This window comes from Oenanthe melanoleuca, chromosome 7, assembly GCF_029582105.1.
Source record: "Oenanthe melanoleuca isolate GR-GAL-2019-014 chromosome 7, OMel1.0, whole genome shotgun sequence".
Lineage (NCBI taxonomy): Eukaryota > Metazoa > Chordata > Aves > Passeriformes > Muscicapidae > Oenanthe > Oenanthe melanoleuca.
This window is the reverse complement of record NC_079341.1, coordinates 13,365,722-13,387,940: the sequence shown is the minus strand read 5'-3', so window position 1 is coordinate 13,387,940 and position 22,219 is coordinate 13,365,722. Positions and strand designations below refer to the sequence as shown.

Here is a 22,219-nt window from a genome sequence, read left to right as displayed (position 1 = left end):
AAGTGCCTCTGTATCATCCCAGCAGTCCCTTCATCTTCCCTTCCTTGAAGCTACAATGCTACAAAAATCTAAAAAATCTTTTGTGTGAAAGAGATTTGCTTTCAATTTTTTTCAAATTTTTCCCAAGTTACCAAGTCTTCCAACCTGTTGTTCCCAACAAAGAGTTCTTCAGTCAAGAGAATGGAAAAAAAATAAGTGCTTCCTTCAGAGAGGTGTGTATTAAGGTATTGAAGTTATCAGGCAGTGCTGCTGAGGTCGCTGCAGATGGACCTTCAACGGTAACTGACCACTGTGGCCAGTACAGGGGAACTTGGTTTTCCAGTGTAGCTGTATGAGGCAGAGATCATATTGGTTAATTGATCCACAGAACTTTAAACACAAGGACAGGAGATTTTCTAGTAAATCAGATTGTGTTTCTTTTCAGTAGAGCAGGGTCTCTCCTAAATTGATGGAACAAATCAGTCACTCTGGATGCTCTACTATTTATCCAAATATTTAAATAATTATTTACTTGAATATTTACCTGAATATTTACTGTTCAGTGCTGCAGAAAGTGTAACAAATTTAATGATACATTTGGATGAATTGAACTAAAAATCATCAACCAAAGATCATTCAAAGGGAAAGACAAGTAATTTTAAGAGAAATTTTTATGAAGAAAGAAGATGTATGGTATTATGCCAGTAAGATGCAGAACTTAGTGTCAGAAAGCTATAGTACTTAGATTTTAAGGTAAGGTTTTGCTGTTGGTTAATGTCAATTTATACTTTAGGAAATACGGATAAGCGGTACGGTATCCAAAAAAAGTGCTGTACTTCTTACAAGATGTAATGATTTGGTCTTGATCTTTGTTCAGGAGAGATGTCATGGCATCAAGTTAACGAACAGCATTTTCTAGAAAAGAGCATACATTAGCTTATTATATTAGAAGCTTCCATTTCAGCTACTTGTAAAAGTGCTAATGCATATAAACAATTTAAATGAGCTTGGGCTCATTTTGAAGGCTAGTCTTTGACAGCTCAAATAAATTAATCTCTGAAATTAATCCATCTAGATCTCATGATACATTTTGGAAGAAGCTGCCTTTTTGTTAGCACTGTAAGAACTTGAGTAAATAGTGTACAAGCATTTGAATGTTAATTTTAAAGTAATAATTTAAAGGCTTTGTGGTCAATGTATATTAGAAGTTTCAGCTTGAAGATCTTTTGTTCATGACATTCTGCTTTAACCACTCTTTCTATGATCTACTGATACATTATTTTGTTAATGCTGAATGCTTAACTTTTTTCTTTCTTTTTCCTTTCTCTTCATATCCTGAAGTTCCAACTAACTTTTCAATGCTTTTTTTCCTTACCTCTTTTATTTGCTCCATTTATGCATTAAGTGGTTGCTTAGATTTAAGGTAAGAAACCCCAGGGCTGGATTTCCATTCTTCCTCTGAGATTATTACACACGGGGAGATGATTGACATCAATGCTACTGATTGTTTAAAACAACACCCGCTCTCCCTTCTGTGTCGCAGAACTTCTGTTGAGTAACTTATTGTGGATAAGCATTTTGTAATATAAATTGATGTGTATATGAAAGGAAGTTAACACAGTTTCTTTTAAAAGCTTTGTGGTAAAATACTAGCTGCCCTCAGCATATTTAGGAGATCATTTATGAGGGAAGGATGTTGTGCTAGCCTTGTGTAGACAAAAGTGTACACGGACTAGATAGCAGGTGAATATGAGCCTCCCCCTGTGTAATATTCTTTTTATCCTATATACGGTGTAAGTTACAGTTTGATTTGGATTAATGTTTTACTGTGAGATTGCTCAGATAATGGGCTCCAAAGGTGTGTAACAAATTCAAATCTGTATATTATTTTTTAAAGTTGCAGTATTCTTAATTTTTCCAGAAACTGATAGCAATGCTTAAATACTCAAAGGCACTCCTCTATGGAAACTTCCATAAATGTCATAGTTGTGTAAAATACTTAACTGTTAAACAACAAGATAAGTGATTTATTTAGTTGAATATTAAATGAATAGTGCATCAAAGAACTCAGGCTGAAGTATGTCAAATTCTTTAAATGTTGGTAGTATTAGTGGCTGCAGAAACAGCAATAAAAAGTATCCAATCAATTAGACAAGCAGTTAAATTAAGTCACATGATACTATGGTGGAGTTCATAGTACATTAATTAATAGATAGATTATAGCCTTTATAGAGTTATGATGATCTCCTCCTCCTGAAATGCAGCTGGTTTGGGGAAACAGAGACTGGAAGTTTTTTAGTAGCAGGTGCCACCATTGTAATGAGGGAAGTGTATTTTAGAACATAGAATGTCAATATATAGAGTATAATAATTAAAATAAGTTCTGAGTTGATGTGAAATACTTTTAAGTATTTTCTATGCTTGGTAAAAGCTAAAAGAAAATCCTACAAATTTTTGAGATTGCCTGTAAAGCTAAGTATATAATGATGTCCCTGTGAAATTGGACAGATGGTACTTTTAGTCAGGTATTTAAGTGTATGTGGCATCTCTGATAACAATGGAAAACTCTTAATTTATGAGAGAATTTACTATTACAAAGGTGTGTGAGGTGTACAGTATTTCAACTCACTTAGTATTTACATGCTTTTAATTTGAGAATGGCAAAATATGTCTCCTCAGTTTTCTTTGTTGCTCTTTGTAGCTACAGTTTATAAGCAAGTAATGACTATCCTAAAAAAAGTTTTAAAATTGCGTAATTATAGATTATAGGTGAACTGACATATCTGTGCGTTATCTGCAGTGGCAATAAGAGTTTCTGCAGCTTTTCAGAGTAAATATTTTTTCTGCTTATAGGTTGGAATTAATTTTTTTTTTTTGTTATAACACCATTTATTTACCAGAGTGAATCAAATTATAAATTTGATTTGAGGAATCAAACATGTCAGTCAACTTCCCATTGGCAAAACATGAGAAGACAAGGCAAAAAGCAGAGCAGCATCTCTCAGTAGACCTGAGTTGTTATTTGTCTCACTGTAGTCACTGTGCATCAGGCTGAAGGAAGACTGAAAAGCAGTTAGTAACCCCAGTTCTGTGTGAATGGCTATTTTACTTCACTTAAAAGTGATTGGATGTGTTTAACGTGCATTTCTTTTTTGTGACTGCAAAAAACCCTTAGCCTTACCTAACAGCTATAATATTAAGCTGACTAACTGTAGCATTGGATTTGTGTCTGAGCAACTTAAATTTTTAACAGATTTTGAAGAAAATTTTAGTTACAAGGCTAAGGAAAATCAATTGAAAATGACATTGTTTAAGCCTTTTTGTATTCACCAGACTTGATTCTTCAATTACTTTGCATGGGTGGATGTGGTAAAAACAAGTAAGCTCACTTGCTGAAGCTTCTACTTGTGGTAATTTGCCAAAACAGGGCTGAAATTTATACATTTCACTTCCATGTAAACTAGTTAATGAGCTGGCAAGCAAATGGTTTGATTAGACATGCACAGTAAGTATTTGAGTAGCTGACCACAGGCTGAAAAGAAATTTACTTTGAGGTAGCAGATGATGGGCCAAAAATCTATTCATCATCTCTGTAGCGTTAACAAGATGAAGCAAGGCATGGGAAGGGAGTTTTTATTCAGCCTTGGGTTATTTTTTCCTGTAATTGGATATAAAATCTTGCTCAAGAAGGTCAAGGAGAGCTGCATGAAGTTTTTGAATATAATCTGTGAAACATCATTGACCAGGCACTTTTTCTTACTAGGGTCTGGGCAAAAAGTTTTTCTTTGGACATCCTGAAAGTTCTAGAAAATACAGTGTGAATGTAAACAACCACTTATAAACTTCTGGCTCTGTCTACCTTTGGAACTAGATCCTCCTGAGTTTTGATTGTGTTGAATATCTCTTATTCAGGATTTTGGAGGGGTGGGGAAATAACAACCATCCAACCAAAAATAACCAAACCCCCCAAAAAGCCCACCTTGCTTGCTTTATTGCAGGTAAGTGCCTCATGTCTGTATAAATGCAGAACATTGATGCAAATAGTTTTTGCAGTCTCTTGATCAGCTCTCATGTCTGACCAACTACATATTTCTGCACTTGCTGTTCAGTGATTTTTTGGGTTTTTTTGCTTGTGAAAATATTCCCAAGAATTAAATTGAATGAATGACAGAATTTATCAGTTCTAGCCAATTTATTTCAGTACAAATTCCTTATACAGTGGAGTGCTAAAGAAACTCAGGGTGTTAAATGCTGATAAAAATGTGATTATAAAGAAAACTCGGTCATAGGCAGCACCATATAAGATGGTGTTCTAATCACTGGATTTTATGAAAAACTAGTTTCCAAGAATAGAAATTGGCCAATTAAGTCTTAATTATTAAAAAAATTAAGCTTAAGAGGATAGTTTTTCTGACTGCTCTAGTCAGTGCTGTATTGTGTCTTGGAAGTCATCAGATGGTACCTTTCTAAAACTATGGCTCAATAATAGAAAATATTGGATACTATTGTACCCTTTTGAAACAGAATGGTCATTAGGGATCCATTTCTTTATAGTGCATTTTACAGCTGTAACTGTGGGGCTGGATCCCAGAGCATTTTCTGGGATATGTTACTTACCAAGGATCTACTTTTTAAGTAGTTTCTGTAGTTTCTTCCTCAGCAGAACTTCCAATTCCAGCTCCTGTGCTGACAAAGTTACAGCTTTAGTAGAAGATATTTTTCTGTGGTGCATGTGCTTGCTAATTCATCTGTGAAAAGCTTCCAGTTAAAAAAAAGCAACTTAACCAAGATCTCATTAGAATTATTTAGTGTACCACAACTTCTGTTGATAATATTTTTTACTTTTTTTTTTCTTCTGAGAAAGAGGAAAAAAATTATTTGAAAAATAAATTTTTCCCTGCATGCATTTGGCACAGACACTGTGCCCTACTTGTCTTGGTTTGTCGTCCTGCTTTTACATCAGTCAGCTATGGTTTTTTTCTTGAGCTTTGTGCCCAAGTCATTACTGCCTCTCTTATTGTTTTCCTGTTCTAAACACAGTGGTTGGCTGGTTAACTGTGCAGTTGTGAGCAAAGGCAGACAGATACTCCTTTGTCTTTCTGGTTGCAGGCTCTCTTTTGCTATGCATTTTCTTAAAATGATTTGCAAGATTTAAACTAGAAATCAATCCCAGCCCTGTGGGGTCCTGCAGTCAAAAAGCCACCATCAGATAGATGCATTCCTCTGCTTTCACCCTCTCATTAAATCAGCTGCATCTAGGTAGTTCCAGCTGTGCAGAAGCAGGGGAAATGATGGCTGAAACAGTTCAACTCCTGGCAAATACCAGTTTACTCCAGAAAAAGATTTTTTTTTCAACTTGATAGTGAATGCAAATCTGATCTTGAGTTCTGGTGGTTGCTTCAGATTTTAGATGTTTGTAAAGGGGTATGTGTGGGTGAGGATTTGTGTATGGAAACTATATTTACAACCATATGTGCAAATCAGAAAAGGCAATACAGCAAAGTTTGGAAGAGGAAGCATTAATGGCCTTCCTTCCCCCTCCAGTAGAAATTATTATAGAAGGAAACAGCTGTATATATTAGAGTGTTTTAATCTCAGTTGTACTTGGTGCAATTTTAGATTTTTTTTAGCCTCTTGTATACTTTTATTTCCAGGGATCTGTCCGTTTTAATCAGAACTCTTCAAATAATTGTATATTTTTAATTTTTCTTCTGTGATTATTTGGTAATAAGTCAAAGGGAAAGTTACTTGCACAGGGTTGTTCAACTTAGAGTTGATCTTAAAGCCATCAGTCCTGTCAGATTTCAAGACAACCCTGTAAATTTTAATTACTTGCTCTCTGAACATTTCAATTTCAATGTTGAAGAGTCTTTTCCAAGACCCTGAAACTAAACTTACTATCAGTGAATTTCCTCATCTTTCAGGTTAGCTGTTTTTAAGGATGGTTTCTTTGTGCTAAGTTCCTGGTCTAAAAAGGGATTTTTTTTTTTTTGGGCCACATTTTCTAAAGCTTTCTTCCCATCCTTTGTCAAGGATCTGTGTATTTGCAGTGTTAATGAAAATATCAAGCAGTCACTGTGTTGGTGAGGTGAGTGTTACCTCCACCGGCTTGTACTGGTGTGATGTTCCAGCATCCTCCACCTCAGCCATCCTTTCTTTTCATGTAGCTGTAGCCCTGGGGATGCCTAGCAGTTAATTTTTGTTCTTGCAGTCATTGTATATAAAATAATAGCATTATTTGTATTAAATATATGGAATTTTATATTAACTGTAAAGTGATAGCCAGTGGTTACATCATCTCATCAGAAACAATAGTGTAGCCACTTAAAACCCCTAAATGGACTATTCAGGGGCACACAGATTTGGATGTTTTCAGATGACAGACGAAAGCAGAGCCTGAGAGGGCTGTTTGAAGCAACTGACAATTCAGTGAGCATTTAATTAAGGTGGATTTTGTTTGTTTGTGGGTTTGTTTTTTTTTTTTAAAGTCAAATAGGTAGGTAGATAGGTGAAACAGGCATGTTGAATGAAAGAGGAAATACAGGCGGTGCTGCAACTTTAAAAAAAAATTCAGATTTTGCTATTTCTTAAATGTTCCGTGTATAGAATAAAATGTATTTCATTTTACACTTTTCCTTCTCCCTTCAAGTAGTTGTAGTTCAGTGCTTACCTCATCCCTCACTTGAATTAACTTTAGATTTCTTGTTGCTTAGAGTTGGCTTAAAGGACTTTATAATGCCGTGCAAAATAATTTTGTCTTAAATTGACATTACAGAGTACTCTTGCACAACTAAATCCGAACATCTGTTTTTGAATCTGACAAAATACCCTTCCAGTGCTTGGGTTTTCTTCCCTGCAGATTGAAAATGTGATAGCATTGGGATTATTTAGAGCCAGAGAATCAAGTTTCAGTGGATTAGAATACTGAACGTATTACTCTTCACCCTGTTGTCAATATTTATCAATTCACTAATCTAAACATTGCCTAGGTTTTAAGTGAGTTGTTAAGAGTCAAAGTTTGAAGGAGTAAATTGCCTTCAATGATGTTTGCAAATACTCTTGAGTGCCTTGATGACTGTTTCATTTTTCTGTGGGGGGGCAGTAGCCAGGACTTAGATTTTAGAAAGAAGAAACTCTCTGAGATAGAGCATGACAGGAAGAACAGAGAGAGGGATGTAAGCACACTTATTTATGTTTGCTGAGTATCTCTGCTTGAGCAATAGCTCAGGCAGTTGTAAATCCAAGCTGTTTTGTAAGCAGACCGTGTACTGATTCCTGTAAGGATGCGTGCATTGAGGGAATTTTGCTTGGCTGGCAGACTGCAGAGAAGCAGAATGCACATTGGTTAGAATTGTTTACAATTCCTAAATTAATCAGTCAGTCAGAAATGCAAATGAGTTTTTGAAAGAAGTTACAGTAAATTGCTTTATGTAAAATATACTTCATTAGTACTTTAACCTGACAGAGGGGAAGTGGACAACCGCAGTTATATCACATCACTGCTAAATATTTTCTCCATTTATTTATAAACTTTCAGAGATGAAATTGTTACAGATTTAATTGGGGGGAAAAAATGCACCTTTCTATTTTTCTCAAAATAGCTTTCTCTGTATGTTTGCATATATGTAAATAATATTAAAAGTAAATACCTTTAAAAGTTTTTATAAGCTGTGGAAACATTAAAAGGTTAATGGATCATATTTATAGATTGCTTTGACTTCTCCATATCTGTATAAATCACATTAGATTGTGGCTTATTAGATAAGCCTTAATGTTTTTAAACAGTATTCAAAAATATTTTTGCAAATTTGCCATTCAGTAGTGTCATGTGAAATAACTGCCTTTTTCTCAAAGGATGACTGGGAGGTTCAGCCCAAGTTAGGTACAGTGTCTGTATTCTCAGAGATATAATGTTTATGTGCTAGCCTGAAGGCAAATTCACTTTTTTGTACAATTTCTAAAAACTATGTAATTAAGAGTCCTTTGAGCGCAACTCTTGATTTTTAGCAGAGTGAAAATTGCATATAAAACGCATGGCCTCTCAATTTTTTTTGTTTGTTTAAACCTTCCCTGACTTAATTGCTAAAGGCATCTCAGTGTCTCCCCTCGACCCTGAGCTCAGTGAAGGCCGTTTTTCTCCCCGTTCTTTCATGCAGGTCAGCACCCAGAATATGAAGATGGGTGGGCTGCCTCGCACAACACCACCCACCCAGAAGCCACCAAGTCCACCAATGTCAGGAAAAGGAACTATTGGGTAAGTGCAGAAGGGAAAAGAGGGAAGATTCTTTTTTCTTTTCCTGTAGTGGGAGAGGTTTCATGGTTCTATTTTAACCATACACAAAGGCCAAGAGGTGTTAAATCTGCGTCCTCTTATGCAGATCATGTCTTTGTATGTTAGTGCGCTGCTGCCAGAAGACAGTGGGCATCATCAGCCTTTCCCAACAGGAACCTTTTTCTCAGTGCAGAGCACTTATATACTTCAGAGTAAAATGTCATTAGCTGTGGCTTTTGCAGGTGGTGCTAAACAACTGAAAAATGAGGACATGGCACTGCTCATTAATTACTTGTGCTGAGCTTGGTGAAAGTACTTTCCTATGAAGTTTATGAACCTGATTTTGGCCTTAGGAAAATGTGTTATGAGTGGCATGAACGCTGTTTGCAGGTGTGTGATTGTGTATACACATACATGATGCTTTATTTTAATGTAAGATAATGTCACCTTTAAAACAAGAATTGGATGTGCAACACAGAGTTTGCTGATAGGAAGACCAAAGTACCTGAAGAACATCCTTGTTTTTCCCCCTCATCCTACAGAATGCGTACTACAAAGTTCTAGCCAAGGCCCATTTTTAGAGCTCCTATTCCTGATTAGCATGTAGCTGTGTTGCAGAGAGGGGGAAGTGTGTGTCTGTGTGTGCTGTCCTGACTGGCTGTTGTGTGCCGTGCGTGCAGGCGGCACTCCCCGTACCGCACGCTGGAGCCGGTGCGGCCCCCGGTGGTGCCCAACGATTACGTGCCCAGCCCGACGCGCACCATGGCCCCGGCCCAGCAGAGCCCCGTGAGAACGGCCTCGGTGAACCAGCGCAACCGCACCTACAGGTACACGCTGCCCCTGCGCCGCCCCCTGTGCCTGGAGCCTCGCTGGCCTGTGGGAGGGAGCACTGATGGAACCAGTGTGAACATTAGCCACTTAACCCCCTGTTCGCCTCAGCCTTAGTGCTGCCACTTGCTTAGAGTACTTAATGGATTGCTGAAAGTGTGAAGTCTTTCAAGGAGGTAGATCATGACACTATTTTACCTAAATGATTACCAAACTGAGGGAAGACTTTGTACACAACTTGCCTTCTACATGTTGAAGGGCTGCTTAGATGTTTATACTTGGCATTTTCAAACATTTTGCATAACTGAAATTGTAGCATAATGCTTTGGGGATATTGGTAACTTGAAACATAAAATAAAGCTAAACTGCGTTGCCAGAGGCTCTGCAGAAGACTATCTTTTTCTCTAGGATAATTAATTTCATGATGTGATAGATTTAAATACTTTGCTTGAAGTCTTTACTTTTTAAACATAGTAAGTACTTGAGAATGGCTAAAAAAGTGCACTTAAAAATAAGAAATCTGAATTTTAATATCTTATAACTTCAGGCTTTAGTGGTCTCATATGAAAGCATAGGAATCACAGCCTAAGCACTCTGTAAGTTTTAAAGTTATAGAAAAAAGGTCTGTATTTGCTCTGTAGGGGCTTAAGAACCATGGAATGATGTGCTTTGAACAAAGTTCTGGAAGTCTTTCATTTTTGGGCAAGTTCACTTAAGGCTAACTGACTGAAGAAAAAGCTCTTGTGTTGTAGTCAAAGTGGAGAATTTCAGGGAAGCCCAGCTTTTTATAGGTTTATATCATTCTTGGTTTTTTTTCTTGTTCCGTGTTACTCCTCTGATTTTGTAAGATGCTCTGTGAGGGATCTTATGTTTCAGCATGAACATCAGCATATTCATACCCTGGTTACTTCGGTTTCTTACAGCAGCAGTGGCAGTAGTGGAGGAAGCCACCCAAGTAGTCGGAGCAGCAGTCGAGAGAACAGTGGAAGTGGAAGTGTCGGTGTTCCTATTGCTGTTCCCACACCATCTCCTCCTAGTGTCTATCCAGGTAAATGAAAACTTCTTGTTCCTTTTTTTTGCCTCACTGTTAACCTTGAGCATTTGCAGTTTCTTAAACTCCAAGGGAAGGAAGCCCAGAGTTCATTGCTATTGATAATGTGAATTTGAATCAAGTAGTATCTTTTCTGAGAGTGTCGATGTGCTGTAATATTCCTTTTATGTATTAATTTGTTTATCAGAATTTTTTGCCTGGCTTGCCTGCATGTGACAAGGTAGGACACCGCACCTTTTTCAGTGGGCTGAGGGACACTCCTCCCTTGTCCTTTTAAGGAAATAAATGTTTTTTCATTGGCTGTTTATGCGGATACATAGAAGCATGTTTTTAGAAAATTAGATTGAATGAGAGGCAGGCACCCAGTAAATCTTGAGTACATCAATGCAAGCCTGAATTATCACAAAGAGATACTTCCTAGATGTAATGGCCCCGGACTTTCCAGAAGTAGGAAGTGTTATTAGTACTTCTTTTTCCTTTGCTCAACCTTTTCAGTGAAAAAGAGCCTGTAGTTGGCTTGCAGCGAAATACATGATGCTTCTGAAACAAAGAGCTGGAAATTTTTTGCTTTCCTCTTTATATTTTCTAATTCATACAAAAGCTAAAGACAGCCATGGTAGAGATTGGAGAATAAATAAAACAATGCAAAGACATCTTTCAAAAGTAATGGCTTTCACTGAAAAGTTTTGGGTCATGTTCCCTTCAAACCTGAAAAGAAGTGGATTTGCTTGACCCTCATTTACCATCTACACAGGAATGAGCCTTTCTTTAACTGATCCATTGTTTTCTCATCTTTTACATTCTGAAATACTGTGCAGCTAATGAATAGCTAACACTGAATAGTCAGAGGCTTTCTCTAATCCTTGCTAACATATCTCCTTATTAACTCCACCTCTTCCTCCTCTCTTCACTTAGCCCCTGCCGGCTCAGCTGGCACTTCTCCCCTTCCTGCTACCTCTGCTCCTGCCCCCACTCCTCCTGCTCCTCCTGCCCCTTCCTCCACTGCCCCAGATGCTGCTGCTGCTGCTGCAGGAGCTCAGCCCCTTGCTGATGGCTTCACCTCTCCAACTCCCCCTGCTGTTTCTTCCACACCCTCTGCAGGTGAGTGTCTGCTCCCGCTGCTGGCAGATGAACCCAGATGTGATCATGATCCAAGGCTTTGCAAAGTTACTTCGGCAGCAGTGATTCATAATTTAAAAAAAAAGTTTCATTATATATATAGAAAATATCTGCTGGTACCCAACTATAAGGTCATGATTACAGTAGACAATTCAAGGTGTGCTGATTTTATTAAGAGCAATCATTACATTTAAAAAATTTTATTATTTTTACATTAATTTACTAAATCATAATTTTATTTCTGTTTTGATACTGAGAACCTCATCGAATAATTTTGTTTGGCAGGAACCAGCACTGATAGTTCTGGGTCTTACTATTCTCTTTCATAAATGCAATTTTAAAAAATGCATCTAGCAAAGTAAAATTTATGTAACTGATTTCTTCAGTGCTGTCAAATGGCAGGTCTCCCTTTAATGAACTGATGAAAAGAGCAGGGGTTTTGTGTCCAGTATTAGGTAAAGTACAAATTTTTATTATGCAGACTATTATTAAAGCATTTTGTTTTCAATATGTGGTACTCCGGGTGTATATTGCAACTTCCTTTTTTTAGTGCTACACTTTTCGTTTTCTCATGTGCTGAAGTTGCAGTGTGTAGCACTTACCGACCATAACACTGTACTGTATCACCTTTTGATGAGGATATTGCAGTGTAAAGATCTCCTTCAGACAGCCAAATTCATGTGTATCTACCTGCAAGCTTTGCTACTTTACATTGTGGTGGAGGCTGCTTACAACGGTGGGAGTTGGTTTGTGTGTTTATTAGTGTTCATTTCCTAGTGAAAACTGCACCAGGTTCCAGAAACGTTCTTGAAATTGCATGTAGTTTAAAGGGCTGTGGCTCATACAAAATTAGAAGATATTTGCACTAGAATCCATACTGTCACCAGAAGTTTCTAAAGTGTGATGAATTTTGGTCTCAGAAGATGATCCTGATGTTTCATGAAGATGTGTTGTGGCTTATGGGGCCTCAATCAGTTTTCCATTTTTGATGCCCTGTCAGTCGCCCAGTTCTTAAGCCATGTTGGTTCTATATTTTTCACAAGTCAAAATCAAGCAAAGATTAACATTTTAATGACTGTAAATTCTCATTCACAATTTCATAAGAGAAATTTCATGTTAGTTGCTATTTTTAAGATCTTTTGTTTCCCTGCTTTATTAGTGAAATTGCTTATATGGCTTCTCTGAAATAAACTATTAGAAGAGACCGGATAGGTCACCACTTAGGAAGGCATAGCTTTTGGCCCTTAAAAACCTCTTAGCCCTCTCTCCTCCCTTCTCTCCAGTCACCACCAATTTCTGTAAGTACATTTAGAAACAGAGAAAGAGAAACACACATTGGAAAGGCACATCAGGAAAAATGGGGAAAAGCCTTTATAGTATGGGTTTTTTTCTTGCTGTTTCTTATCTGCAAAAAGTACATTTTTTAATACGGTGCACTATGTTATTGGTTAAAGCAGAGGGAATGTCATGCATTTGCTCTTACAAGCAAGTAACAGAGCAAGCAACTTGTATTTTTATTACTTACTTTATTTTATTACTGACCTAGTACGAAGTTGTGCAAAGCAAGCAAAACATAATGAAGAACAATGCAGGTTTTTAAAAATCCGTATGTTATTTTGTTCTGTTTCTGTGTTTACGTCTCTCCTCAACCACAATGACCATCTCTTGACCATCTCTTCTTCCCGTGTTTTCTTGCAAACTCTCAAATTTGCTTCTAGGACAAATGGTGGAGGCAGAATAGTTTGTAGGGTGTAATAACACATATGGGAATAATAAATCCAGTTTACAGTTATATACAGTATAAAATCCAGAGAATTTTATGTGAGCACAGAAGATACCTTGCTTCATTTATTGCTTGCTGGGATTCATGATCAGTGTCTTGAATACAGGAAATAATGAAAATACAGAGCAAGTTTTTGAGGAGTTGTTTTAATTGACAGCTCCCTTGAAGAGAGTCTTTTAGTTTGACTTTATTCCATCCTTCAAGCAGTTTCTAACGTTCTCTTCTCCCAAGATGATTCTCTGAATATCTTCTAAATGGCACTAAGATAGGTGGTGCTGTGTTTTTCAGTTACAGAAGGCAACAGCTTTGAATCCTGGAAATGGCATGCAGTTAATTTTTACATGTATGTTCCTTAATTGCGGAACTGTGTTATTTTCGGGAATTTTTTGCAGGTTTAGAAATAACTAAATTCAGAAAAAGTTATTGTAATACATTATTTAAAAATAGATAAACAGATATTATTTTCTTTAATTTTGAAGATTTGTAGCTTAAACACCTGTGTATTCTCCTACTGGCTTTTGTAGGCAGTGCTGAGTGCAGGCAGTTGGGAGATTTATTTTGTATTGCTCTTGAGACATTTGGTGTCCTGCCAGTCTGGCAGCTGAAGTGGCTGACTCCTCTTAGGATGCAGATTGTCTTAAAATAAAGAGCCAGAAACCTTCCCAAGCTTTGAAATTGAATGCAGGTAGAGAAAAGGCAGGCATCATTCTTCTCATAGCTAATGCCTTTCTCTGTGTGCCCTAGGTCACCCAGTTCAGTTCTACAGCATGAACAGGCCTGCAGCTCGGCACACGCCCCCGACCATCGGGGGCTCTTTGCCCTATCGGCGGCCTCCTTCCATCACATCCCAGACGAGCCTTCAGAACCAGATGAACGGGGGCCCCTTCTACAACCAGAACCCAGGTAAAGAAGGTTTGGCTGTTCCTCTGAACTCAGCAGTGCTGAGCACAGTGACCTTCAGCTCTCTGAAATTTTATGTTCTGTCTCCATTGCAGATCTTGCATTTTCAGTATGTTGCTGGTAGCTGTGCCAAAGCTGCAGTGCAAGTGCAGAGTGTTCAGCTTCCGTTATGGCAAGCAACTTAAAAAATGCTGGCTTTGTCGCCAAATAATTCACATTTGATGTCACAGTCCATATCAGACAAGCTTTAGTCCTTGACTCACCATTTGTCATGGACCTGCTTTGGTTTGGGGTGGGTATTTGATTTTGCAGCAGAACACTGATTTTTCATTAATCAGTCCTTATTTTGTGTGCTTTTTCCTTCTGGGTAATGTACAGTTCAAGCAGCTGTACTTGTCACACAGGGATAAGCATTAGACACCTTAGAAACACCAGTGGTGTTCGGATGTGAGGGAGCTGTGTAATCTGCTAAGCCCACAAGTGATGTTATTTTATGGGTGACCTGCCTTACAAAGCAAGAGACCTTACCAGGCAGTGAGTGTCCTGTGTGTCAGCATAACACAGTAGCCTTTTACCTAAGGAGTCCTCCTTCTTGTGCTTCTGATGGGACATAGGAGGATTTTATACCAGACTAGGGGAGAGCTTCTCTTTTGGCGAAGCTACAGAAGGATGCAGGGGACATGCTGAAGGTTTCTTGTCAAGAAATGCCCTAACACCACCAATTACTACAGTATGTTGGGGTTTTGTGGTGGGATTTGAAGGGAGTGTGGGTGTTGCTTGGTTGCTTTTGGGTGGGTGGGTGGTTGTTTTTCTTCTGTACTTTTTGTTTGGTTGGTTTTTGTTTGGTCTGTTCGGTTGTTTTTTTTTCAAATTGAGCACTGAACTTGGAATTAGGTCAAATGCTGCAATCTTCATTTAAGGGATTTGATCAGGTTTGGTTGTTATTGTTTGTGAGCTACCTTGCAGGGTGGGGTGTATTCTGAGCTTGAAATGGAAATGAATGGTCCTGCTGGACACAGAGGAGTGGAGGAGGCTGTAGGGCTAAATTGTAGCCTAGTTCCCTGAAATAGGTCATATTTTCAAAGCCTATTATGTGCATATTGAAGACTGAAGGGGGGAATAGGCAAGAAGGAAAGGGTAATAGCAACAAAAGAAACCTTTCAGGACTACAATAAAGCAATTTTTGCAATAAAAACAGTTTCCAATATATCCAGAAAGTTTGATGACTGCTGTTCATTTGCTTTAGAAAAGGGATAATTCTCTGCAAGCTGCCATTGCATTGTTAATAGGTAATCATAGAAGATGCCAAATAGACTTAAAATAAATTACATAACCACAGTTTCAGTCTGTGTATCCAGAAAGAAGGTAGTGATTATGGTGATTAGTCATTTGAACTGTAAGTCACAAACAAAATACTTCAGTTATATACTGGTGTATCTGAAACAATATAAATAAACAGTTGTAGTAAGAGACTTTTTTGGATATATGAGCAGAATACAAAATTTATTAGCTTTGCAGTTACACTAAACCAAGGTTTTTTTGGAGTTCACCTTGAAAGGAGAGGATGCTCAAGCATGCATAATTGATGAAAGCCCTAAGAACAGAGACACTAATGTGTCTGGAAGGAGCAGGTTTAGTAGTGATGGGACAGAGGCCACAATTTTTTCTCAGCATTCCTGAAGAGAGGCAGAAAACAAGAGGGGAGAGACCTTACAAAAGGCAGAGGAGGGTGCCAGCTATGGCTTTTTTGTTTTTTGTAGGCTATTTGGCAACAACATAGTTATGTTTGTTTATTCACTTGACAGGAGGATGAAAGGTACTTGCATTGCCCTGTTTTGTTAAATGCCACTTTAGATGATACAATTTTTCTGCTTCTTGATGAGACCTTTTTAACAACTGAAAAGAAAATACTAAGAAATGCAGACTAAGTGAGCTCGCCTGTCTGTCCCAAAGCCATTCTTGACAGCCAAGCCACCTAACAAGTGTTTTAACCTTGCAGCTGTGGATATCATTATCTAAGCAATATAGAGCTCATCACAGGCTAAAAACTGTGGGGGAGAATCTGGGCAAGTGTTGAGGTGGTGCTTGCACCCCACCATTTGTACAGCTGGATTCTTACCAGTCTGAAGCAGCCTTGTGGAAGATGCTCTTGAGCATTTTTGAATTAATTTACAGCAGCTGTGTGTGAAATTTATCAGTGGTCAGTATGGAAAGAAGATGGGAGAGAACATTTAAGATTATTTTTATACAGCAGAGATAAAGTTCTGATGCATTTAATGAACAAAATAATTAGTAATAAAATATGTATTGTATTGCCTCATAAAGGTCAAAACTAGAATCATTATATAGCATATAGAGACAATATTATGATAGTCACAGTGCAAAGACTGAGGGGTTAAGATGCACAAGGAATGATGTCAGCTAGTGTCAGCATCACTGTTGGAATTAAACTACACAACCCAAACTGAACCTGGGAATTTTTTTTTGTATGTGCTTGGTGTGCTTGTCTAGAGTGATTTTTCTCCTTGGAAAGCCTTGTTACTTCTTTCAAAGAAATATATATAGCTCATGAACAAAATGCACTGAAGAGACCAAGGAAACTGGAGCTACTCTCGTATGATAGGTATGGATTGTATGAATCCATATGATGTTGAATAGAGGAATCATTTTGAAATAAAACACTTTTATAGCATATGTAATTGAAAAAGCAGGGGCAAGGATGCTGCATTGATGACTATTACTGCTTTTCAGTAGGACTTTAAATTCAAGTTCCCTTTTTTTCAGAAAATGCAAGACCAAATCTTTTCAGCAGCAATCATGGTTACTCTTGAAGGAATAAATACTCTGAGGTCATGTCATTTGAGTCAAAGAAACTGCTATCAGAAATGTATTTCAGTTTTTTCTCAAGAGATATCAATTAAATGGTGAGATAATGGAACTTACTTTATATGGAGGTACAAGATATTTTTGCAAAAAAAGGATGGTTGCTGTTAGTCTTCTCATTAATGATGTGTGGTTCTGAAAGTAATGTGAATGTAAATACAGAAGAAATTCAAAGCACTTAAGATAGTTGTTACTGGAATAAGCAAACAGAAGAAATTTTGAGATACAAGTTGTAAATGCTGTAGAACCCTTTTCTCTTGCTATGATAATGTGAATTAATTCTGAAAAATGCTACGTCATACCTGTCAGTTTTCTTACTACCTCTGGAATTAGCCTGAAATTTATTTTGTTCTGCCTGGTAGCTAAATAAATGTACTGGTACATGAAGTATAGACTTTTTTTCCCCTTAATTCCTTTGGACATGATTAAATGTTTTTTGTATGCCACATACTAACAAGAAATTTATTATTTGTGCTTCTCCTAAGGTGTGCTGTCTGAAAAATCACCTTGCAATTTGACTAAAGAATTTTGCTGCATTATTCTAAGGGGTACTAAACTCCATAAAACTAGTTAGCTGATTTTTTTAACTAGAGAACTGAAACTCACATTAGAGGCTTAAAGCACAGTTCAGTGTTACGTCATTTGCAACTGGCTGAGAGCATCATCTTTAACTGGGAATTCACATATATTGTACAAAGGCAGCTCTTACTGTACAAAGAGAGCCCTTCTGGTACCAGTGAAAGGGCTGTTCAGAGTTCAGGACAGTGAAGTCAGGTGGGGAGGAAACCAGGCAGCACATCTGGAATAGTCCCTGTGGTTTGGCAGCAGCACAGTGTGCTCTGTTCTGTCAATAAGATCAGAAGTGTTGCATCTTTCAGATCTGCACAGTTCTCAAAAGGCATCTTTTTCTGTTTTGTCTAAAATAGCTGCCTCATTCAGTGAGGTTTTTTCAGCCTACATCTTGGAAAAAGAAAGAGGTATATCCATTTTTATTACTAGGGATTCATGGATGCTTTTAGTCACCTCTATGAATATCAATTAGAATTGAAAGGGGTAGAATTATAGGCAGAGAGTCCTTTTGATATGTTTGTTAGTTAGGTCTGTTCATAGAGTGCTATAATCTGTAGTATGAAACTTCATCTTAAGGGAATCTCATAGTCAAATCAGAAAACTACTTCAGCATGGATTCTTAATGTTATGGAAAAGAGCTGGGTTGGAATTTTTATGAATAGAGAAATATCCTTGAAGAAAGGATTAGGAATATGCTTAAACCACCTGGCCATTTTTCTTTAAATGTCAGTCTTTTTATCTCAGCTTCTTGGCAGCCTGCTGCACTGTCTGAGTGGTGATGTCTACTTTCCTGTTTGCTGCTTTGTTGTGTTTCTAACTGGATGCCTCTCTTTTTAATTTCTGTGGCAGCATCCCTTGCTCCTCCTCCCCCCTCCATCCTACAGGTAACTCCACAGTTACCACTAATGGGATTTGTGGCCAGAGTTCAAGAAAACAGTAAGTTTGCTGCTTCCTTGTGCTGTTTTATTACTGGATGTGGCTTTTGGATTGAGTTGATGAAAGATTTGTCTGTATTTAGCCAGAATTCTGCATTCTCTACTGCCTCTGCAAGTTTGTCTGAAATTGTGAAGGGTGGGAAAAAGAAATAAGGATATTGTGGAGGTACCTGGTCCTTTCCTGTCTCTAGTGTATTTTCACAAGTTATAACTGTTGGTCCCACTGCAGTTAATTGGGACAGAGAATATTATTTGAAGCAGCTACCATGGTTGTAGAGACATTTTCCTGGTTGTACTGGTAGTTATTTTCAGTTTCAGATACTCCTCCCCCACCACCACCTGTGGACGAGGCAGTATTTGATGAGTCTCCACCTCCACCCCCACCTCCAGAGGATTATGAGGAGGAGGAAGCAGCTGTGGTGGAGTACAGTGATCCCTATGCTGAGGAGGACCCTCCGTGGGCACCGAGGACATACTTAGAAAAGGGTAGGTTTGGAGCTAGAAGAGGTAGTAGGGTTGTATTTGTAACAACTTCGTGTGTGCTCCTGCCATCCTGCTTCTGGACTGCAAAAAGACACCTTAATACCAGTATTTTGTATTTTATCAGTAGCAAAAGAGGAAGAAGAGGCCCTGATGTGTGTTTATAGTGTCCGACACTAATGCAAAGTGGAAGGTATGTGCATGTGCCTTGAGAAACAACTTTCTATTTGAGGAAATAATGATATTTGAATGACAGTTCTGTTCTGCTTTCCTGTGAGACTTTATGAGCTTGGGAACTAAAATAGTTTATATAGGTGTATATGCACACAGATCTGTTCCATCTCCCACAGGACAGCAAAACTGTAAAGGGGAGTCTTCAAAGACAAGCTGGAGAAAGTTAGGCTTTTAGTCAGAAAATGTTTTCTGTGGAGAACAAAAGTATAAGAAGCCAAACATTGTCTTATTGATGTAGAGATCAATGCAAAAACGTAATTTTGATCTGTATTTTTAAAACTAGATGACCAAAACAACTAAAAGGTTGGTCTGTTTTCAGAAACACTCTTAAAAGTATATTAAGAACTATTAAATAGGATACCAGAAAAAATGAGATATTGACGTAGGTGTGGATTCTGTTGTAGTTACATGAATAGCTCTACTCAGCCAATGCCTTGAATTTGACTGCTTTGCTGCAGCTGGGGGAGGAGTGCTTGGCTGTGAATTTTTTGTAGCAAGCTTTGAAGCTTTAAAATTAACGAGAAACCTTTTACTAAAAGAGGACTTTAATGCTCAAAGTATGTGTTGCTTACACTGCTGAGAATGATAATGCTTTATTCAGCAAACTTTGGCAACTCCTTAAGTTCCTATAAATAGTATTCTGTGCCACATGATTCAACGTGGACAAAACAGATGAAAATAAGTAGCTCTTCCAACACACTTATCCCAATAAGTAGAATTCCCAATTCTTAGGATTTCTACTTGTACTTTTGATATGACCATTCTCCTATTTAAGTTCATATGAGAGCACTTTTATAGGGTTAGGGTAGATGACCTTTGCCATAGAAGCTTGGACACCGAAGAGGTGTCAGATACAGAGGTTTGCTGTATATTGGAATGGGATTCAATATGACCCTGTTCTGTAGAGGGTCAAGCAGTGTGGGAGGTACCTTTTACATTAAGATATGCTCTAGCCTGCAGCTGAGGATGGAAGTGAACAGCAGATCCATTTCAGATCTGCTGAGGACAGATGGAGAAATTGTTAAGTTGAATATAGTTACTGGAGATGCTGAACTTGAGGAAACTGCCATGTGACTGTTGGCAACAGCCAACCTGCAGTGTCCAGGAATATGTACTGCAGTTTTCCATTGAGCTCTGTGTCTGGATATGTGGCAGGAAAAGATAAGAAAATGACCTGACTCTGCAAACCAGATAAATAGAAATGGGTATCCAGAAGGAAAAATTGCACTTATACCAGTTAGAGAAAGTGTGTGTTCACAGATTCCAGTTGGATAATCAGCCTAGCCTGCATTTGTCAGTTGGATATAACAGAGTTCAGCCAAACTCTGTGTAATTGTTGAAGAAGCAAAGATCACTGATTGGAAGAATATCAACCTAAATGAGTAATTCTCTTTTTCATAACTGCATTGAAACATTCAGATAGAAACTAAAAGAGGCCCTGGCTCAGTCTGACAGGGAAGGATGCCACCTCCTGAGTCAGTATTGCTGCTTCCTGTCTCATCTGGAGCCTTTCTTGCAATACTGGCCTGGACTCCTCATAACTTGGGGCATGTGACAAGCTCACAGCTTGAACTGGTGGGACTACAGGCAGAGGGATTAAACAGCCTTTTAGAGAGAGGACTGTTGCCAGTACACAAATAACATGCTGGAGGAAGCAGTAGTGACGTAAAAACAAAAAAAAAAACAAACAAAAAACAAACAACCCAGGCTTCAGGTAAATTTTATGAGGCTTAACAAGAAGCAAATTTTCTTCACAAACTTAAAAGCTTCCTTCTTGAGATAATAAAATAATGAACCAATTCACTATCCAAAGGGACTAAAGTACATTCAAAAGTTAGAAAGAAAGGAATTGGAAGTTATCATGGTCCTTAGATGATGATGATGATGATTATTGTCATCATCAAGAGAATGAAGAAAGATAGCATAGTGACTCTAGGAAAAAATTTCAAACCCCTTAGAGATTTTGAAGGACTTAAATGCATGCATCATGTGTTCATACACTTATTTTTCAAGCTAAAAATGTATTTGTTTCTCCATTGGTGTTTGATTCACTTAAAATTTTATGTCTAAAAGTGTACTGAATAAGTTACTTAACAACTGTTGGCACAATTGTAGAGCTAACAACATGTGTTTTTAAAATATGCTCTAGTCACATGATAAAAATCATAATTCTGTACATACTCTGATTTTCCACTGGGCTTGATCTGTTTATTTTATAGTCTCTTCTGGATCCAAATTTCCCTAGTGTTGATTCCTTTGCTCCCTCAAAAGGAAGCAAAAAAAGGATGAGTTTACTAGGACTCTAGGACAGTGGATTTGTGAACACATACTGTTAATTTTTAATCCTTGCTTTAGTTTAGAGTATCCTTCCTTCTATCCCCAGTGCAAGATTTTAGGGTACCTGTCCAACACTTTTTTTTTTCCCTTTAGTGGAAGCACTGCATGTTTCGTTGCCAAGTACTCAAAGCAATGATTGATGCTATTTGTTAAAGTACTGAGTCTGGCATAACTAACTTTCTCTATGAAACACATAATGATAGCACCGAGATTGGAAAAAGTGTATCAATTTGATGTCTATTTTCTGGCATTTCAGGACTGTTCTGTTTAATATTTCCAAGTGCTTTGTCCGATTTTTTTTTTTTTGCCTTTCCTAACAATTTTTGCACCATCAGCAAAATATTCTACAGCTGTAAGAAAAATGTCCTGATGCAGTATGTGTGCATTTCCACCTTCCTTCTTCGTGGCTCCTAACAGGGATTTGCCTACCTTGGTGCTATGTGCCCTGGGAGTGGCTTCTGGATATTGAGATGCACATGCACCTTTAGAGATTTAAATGTGGAAGTAGCTAAGGTAGATGGAAGTCTGGGACATCAGCCTTGGCTCATTCATACTGTGGCCTGAAGAGAGCTCTTGCTGCAGTTCCTCTTCCATGTTTTACTGCTCTTAGCTGTGCTGAGATCTGGTTTAGCACACATTGGAATAGTTCTGAGTGCTCATAGCCATGGGATTCACAACCACCTCGTTGTATTATTCCATACCTAAAGTTTATCATACAGTTGATCACTTCCTCTGGTGAGTCTGGAAAAAGTAAGAAAAGAAGAGTTAAAGGAGTCCTGGCTCATGTTCTTCAAAGCATGAGCTTGTACAAAAGGGGGTGGAAGAAACCCAGTGGGTCATTCTGCACA

At 38.0% G+C, this 22,219-nt stretch overlaps 1 protein-coding gene across 13 annotated transcripts in view; it reads left to right on the top strand.

Annotated features, from left to right (window-relative positions):
• Positions 1-22,219, top strand: part of ABI2 (abl interactor 2) — a 63,068-nt gene that overhangs the window by 34,662 nt on the left and 6,187 nt on the right. For 2 of the 13 annotated variants that reach the window (XM_056496914.1, XM_056496905.1), the window contains 6 exons: positions 8,136-8,233; positions 8,932-9,078; positions 10,006-10,127; positions 13,777-13,935; positions 18,235-18,321; positions 18,633-18,806. In XM_056496914.1, coding sequence (XP_056352889.1) covers positions 8,136-8,233; positions 8,932-9,078; positions 10,006-10,127; positions 13,777-13,935; positions 18,235-18,321; positions 18,633-18,806 — 787 coding nt within the window. Of the gene's footprint in view, positions 1-8,135; positions 8,234-8,931; positions 9,079-10,002; positions 10,128-13,776; positions 13,936-18,234; positions 18,322-18,632; positions 18,807-22,219 lie in introns of all 13 variants that reach the window. The other 11 variants (XM_056496915.1, XM_056496907.1, XM_056496913.1 and 8 more) reach the window with 7 other exon arrangements.